At 33.4% G+C, this 5,604-nt stretch overlaps 1 protein-coding gene across 1 annotated transcript; it reads left to right on the top strand.

Annotated features, from left to right (window-relative positions):
• Positions 1-1,264: 1,264 nt before the first annotated feature.
• On the top strand, positions 1,265-2,112 carry LOC119606109 (cuticle protein 16.5-like). Its single transcript, XM_037959494.1, has 2 exons — positions 1,265-1,276; positions 1,357-2,112. Exons 1-2 carry the CDS (start codon positions 1,265-1,267, stop codon positions 1,921-1,923), a joined length of 579 nt encoding a protein of 192 aa, XP_037815422.1. The 3' UTR covers positions 1,924-2,112.
• Positions 2,113-5,604: the final 3,492 nt, after the last annotated feature.

The raw sequence follows: 5,604 nt of genomic DNA, 5'->3' as shown, positions 1-5,604 counted from the left end.
ACTAGACTATAGACTAGACTATAGACTAGACTATAGACTAGACTATAGACTAGACTATAGACTAGACTATAGACTAGACTATAGACTAGACTATAGACTAGACTATAGACTAGACTATAGACTAGACTATAGACTAGACTATAGACTAGACTATAGACTAGACTATAGACTAGACTATAGACTAGACTATAGATTAGACTATAGACTAGACTATAGACTAGACTATAGACTAGACTATAGACTAGACTATAGACTAGACTATAGACTAGACTGTAGACTAAAAAATTTGTTTTTGTTTGGATATTAGTGTTTAGTTTCAAGTTTAGTTCAACTTCTAATCTCAATTAACTCCTTATGTACAAAGTTATGGTCTACTAAAAACTTCTACTCAAATTTACTATTAAGCTTTAATATTGTTAAAAAATAGAAGTAAAACTACTTAAAAGTAATAACCACACATGTCAATTGATCAAATGTTTAAAATATGGCAGTCAAAGTAAGTGCCACAAACTTCTTAAACTTCTTGTGCATAATAATGTGGTGGCACTTTTACCCCAATTTTTATGTTGCAAATAAAAACAGCACAAATTGTAAGTAGTAGTATGTAGTTGCTTTGTAAAACTGAAATTTATTAAAGTTTTTCTTTTACTCCTCTTTCCAAAGCCATAAAAGAACTTTAAAAAGAGCAATTTGTAAAAAACCAATTGAATATTTTGTAAATATTTCTTTTTGCCAGCGATAAGTACATTTTACCAAAGAGTCAAAGACATACAAGATTTATAACGCAATGGCGCAGAGGAAACCTGTAAAAATATAAGATTTGTAATGTTTGGTAGCAAACGGAAGGAAATTTCCAATATAATTAAAGTAAAGATTTCTGTTTTAGATAAGAAATTCAAATATTTTAGATTTTTATCACATAACCTTGAAATTTTAAAGCATTTTATAGGTCTATTATTATTTAACCACTGAAGGTAATCTGCTAATAAATTATATTTGTTTATTAACCAAATTAAAAATAAAATACCAAAGAAAAACTCACAGCCAAAAAGTCTAAAAGGCATTTTGCCAACTGCGACACTATACTATTTTATTGGAAACTATTCCAATTACTAGTTAAGTATATAAAATGCTGTTTTTGGCCATTTAATATTCATAACAATTACAATCAGTTAACCAGCAAGTGTTAAGACATATTACATATTGCGTAACAAATTCACAGAATTAAGATTTTAAACGAAAAACAAAAAAAAACTTTTTAAAAATGTTTAAATTGGTAAGGACTAGAAATATAAAAAACTATTTAATTGATATGATTAATCAATATTAATTTAAATTATCTGAATTACTTTAAAGTGCATTGTATTACTTACTGTGTTGGCTTGTGCTTTGGCTTCTCCTGGCCATCTAGCGGCTGCTCCTATTGCTGCCCCTTATGCTGCTGCCTATACAGCGCCAATAGCTGCTGCCTATTCTGCTCCTTATGCTGCCGCCTATCCTGCTCCTTATGCCGCTGCCTATTCTGCTCCTTATACAGCTGCCTATAGCGCTCCTTACACTGCTCCCTATGCCGCTGCTTATACAGCTCCTTATGCTGCCGCTTACTCTGCTCCCTATGCTGCTGCTTATACAGCCCCCTATGCTGCTGCCTTTACAGCTCCTTTAGCCTCCACTTCACACAGTCACCGTGTTGATATCTATAACAAATATAGTCCTGCTGTTGTTGCTGCTCCTGCTAAACTAATAGCTTCAGCTCCAGCTGCTTATGTGGCATCTCCCTTTGCGGCTCCAGCTGCTGTAGCAGCTGCTCCTGCTAAATTAATAGCTTCAGCTCCTGCAGCTTATGTTGCTCCAGCTGCTCCTGCTAAATTTGTTGCTTCTGCTCCTGCTAGATTAGTGGCACCTACTGCTGCTATATATTGATTTCTTCACGATCATCTCCTGCTGCACCTCAGATCATCATGATACAAATACACATTTCTTATTCATTCTGTGTAAATGGCTTTATTCTTCACGAACACATTTTATTATAGTTTAAGTTTTAATAAAAATACAAGATATATTTTCTTTGCAATAAATTTGCGAATGTTTTTCACTGTTATTCCGAAGGAATATCGGTTCCTTTTGCTGTCCAAAACACTTGATAGATGCTCATAAATTAGAAAAAGAATAGCTACATCTCCAATACTTGTTATATCAAGAAATACTTCATAGGATCTAAAGATCAAATGTGTTTTTTTGAGCTTAAGTTCCTTATAATGTCAAATGTTCCTGAAGATGAGGTCTTGAGAATTTCGATATTAATTTCGGTCCAAAACTCTGATTACAACCGACATCTTGATTGCTGTTGACAAGTTAAATGCATTTGCAATTCAAATTACATCAAGAAATAAGTACTAAATCTAAATAGATCTAAAGATTTTTAAAACTTATGATAAACGTCAAATGTTCTAGAAGATGGAATGTTCGAAATACCGGTTAAGCTTTTCAAAAAAAAGGCATTTAAACTTTCAATAATACAGTGCAGCTAAAGTCAAAGTTTAACTTGTGTTCCTGTCTGCAAGTACTCAATTACACGGTAGTATTTTCCAACTACCGGCTGGATAATGTACAGCGCTCTATCGCCCTGAACAAGGAACTTTCAGATCGACAACTCAATAGGCCATTATTAGCAATGATCTACATAGCATTCCGGATAAACTAATATCTTTAGTACATTCCTCGAATAACGCTGCTCAGCTATAACTCTTAGATAACATCTGGTGATTCCGCAACAAGAGGCATATTTGGTAGCCCGACACTAGCACATACATACATTCTAGTTTTAACCGAAATTCTATAGAACAGAACAAGACTTGATACAAGTTCTCATGGTAGTCGATGAGGAACTCTTTTAAGCCGTTAGATAAGAACTCCTCCAGTTTAAAACATTGAGAAACCCAAAACGCTGGAAAGACCTCTTTAAACCGGTATTGTAATAGCATTAAAGTGTGTAACGTGCACCAAGCTTGAAATGTTATAATCTTAGTAGAAGTTTCGCCGATGACTATTATATAATTTTCAAGACATTTCAAAATCGTCCAGTTTAAGACATTCAGAAACCTAAGACGCTGGAAAGACCTCTTTAAACCGGTATTGCAATAGGTACTCATTGATAGTCTGCGATACAACCTTAACGACTTTTATCTTGGTTGATCATCATAATTCTGTTGTAATTAACGATACATAGAACGTTGGAACTTTTTTTTAACAAATTGCACAGACTCTCTATTTTGGTAGTCAAGGGATCCTCATCTCATATCTTGATCATGATCCATTTTAATCTATTTCAAAATGCTGGTACTTTCAATAACTTACCGGGCTAGTAAGTTAACAAGTTCTATCTTCTATCGCTTTGGTAAACATCATTTCACATATTGGAATTGCTTTGGACAATCGAAGATATTTCCATAGAAGTAGGAAACAGAACATTTTCCTCAATACATGACGGTATTGGTGTGTTTTCTGCGCCAAGTTCTATAATGCCTAAAATCAACAAATAAACTGATGATCTATAACTTGTTTGCTTTCAATGATCCATTTTGGAGAGTCTCGAAATTTCCACACTTTGGAGTCCCAAATTTTTGTATAAACATTGACGGATGTTGATCATTACTATGCTGCTGTAGTTTCATAGAATCCAGGAACTTCTTCGTTGAAATGCACAAACATGATATTTTGGTAGTCTCAAGGTCCTCTTCTGATATCTCGATCATGATCCATTTTGATTTATTTCAAACTGCTTGCCATTTTAATAACTTATTGGGATAGAAAGTTAACTAATTCCGTCTTCTATAGCTTTGGATAACATCATTACACATATTGAAATAGCTTTGGACAAACGAAGATACATATTTTCTTAGAAATGGGAAGCAGATCATCTTTATTTATAGAATGGGCAGCAGATCATCTTATATACAATTCTTTAAATCACAAGACTCAGGTACTCTATGACAGCTTGAGCGATCTTTTTCTGTGTTTATTATATTATGATGCTGCTGTAGTTTCACAGAATCCTGGAACTTCTTCATTAAAATGCACAAACTTTACATTTTGGTATTCACTAGATCCTCATATCTCGATCATGATCCATTTTGATTTTGAACTTTGCAGTTTCAATAACTTACCGGTCAATAAAACTAACAAGTTCTGTCTTCTATCACTTTGGAGAACACATTTCACATTTTGTAATTACTTTGACAAATCGAAGATTTTTTCGTAGAAATGGGAAGCATAACCCTCCCTTTATACAATTTTTTAAATCACAAGTCTAATAAACTGTTGATCCAAAAACTTCTTGTTTTAATGTTTTTACTATAGATGTTCCTTTTTGGAAACACCAAATATTATCACACTTTAGAGTCCCACAAATACCAGGAATACGCTGGAAGCATTTACATACGCATTGGCAATCTGCGATACATCTTTAGCGATCCTTTTCTGCGTTGATCATCATAATGCTGCTAGTTCCATAAAATTCTGAAATTTCTTCATTAAAATGCACAAACATTATAATTTAGTGGGTTTGGGAGTTCCACGATGTTTGCCAACTTAAAAATGAGTTATAGTTTCCTAGATTACAAAAGTGATTAGTTGGTTTTGGTGATTTCATAGAAATGGCCAGCTGAACTTTATTTTCTTCATTGAGCCTTGAATTTTTCTCAGAAGTTTTTTTAAAAATTGGCATCAGAACTTATTCTCTTCATTGTTCCATAGATTAGCGGGATTTGGAAGACAATTGATTATTTTCATAGAGTTGGGAATCAGCACTTTTTTAATCGTATCAAAGATTAGTGGGTTAGTATGTGTAAGCTTATTCTTTAACTAAAAAGCTTCTCTATTCTACATTTTAATTCGAATCAAAAGCTCCGTTACGTATCTTGCTAGAATACCAACTGCGCAACTGAATACGGAAACGTAATCGAAATGTCCTTTTCAAATGTTTTCAGATATCTTTGATAGTGTTCCAAAATTACATTTTGAAAACCACTAGGTTCGCTTTTGACTAATTTACTTGCACTCATGTTTGGATTTTGGAAAATTTAGAATACATATTCTCTCTTTATTTCGTCTTAGGTCAGTGGGTTTGAAAGATCAATTATGTTTCCTTAGGTCATTGCTCCACAGATAAGTGGTTAAACGAATTTTGCCTTGGAATCCTTATGTATACTCTCTAGTTTAAAAAGTATTTCGGAAATATGTACGAATATTCTTGGTGGTATTCCAAAAAGTCTCTCAGGTAACCGTGAGATCTTTAAGTGATAGGTATTGAAAATGTGATGTGCAATATGTGTTTTGTAATCTGGTATCACGATCAATTGAAGTATTTATATTAAACTCCTTATTGTCTACTTTGGATTAGTTGAGAGATCTTAAGATACCAAGAAAAAGCTAATACTTATTTCATCAATAAGTTACAGATCCTCAGGTATTTTCATTAGTTGAGTGAGTAGAAAGTTCACTACGATGCAAATCCTTTCAATTAGAATCGTAAAGACTCTATAAACTAAATCATAGTCGTTTCCAAAGCGGAAAACCACCAATTACAGAGACTGAGGCTTTGGA

This window comes from Lucilia sericata, unplaced genomic scaffold (genome assembly GCF_015586225.1).
Source record: "Lucilia sericata isolate MDLA Ls3-8-SP2 unplaced genomic scaffold, ASM1558622v1 Contig000551F_arrow, whole genome shotgun sequence".
NCBI lineage: Eukaryota > Metazoa > Arthropoda > Insecta > Diptera > Calliphoridae > Lucilia > Lucilia sericata.
The sequence above is the reverse complement of the archived record's forward strand: the minus strand, read 5'-3'. Positions and strand labels throughout refer to the sequence as shown.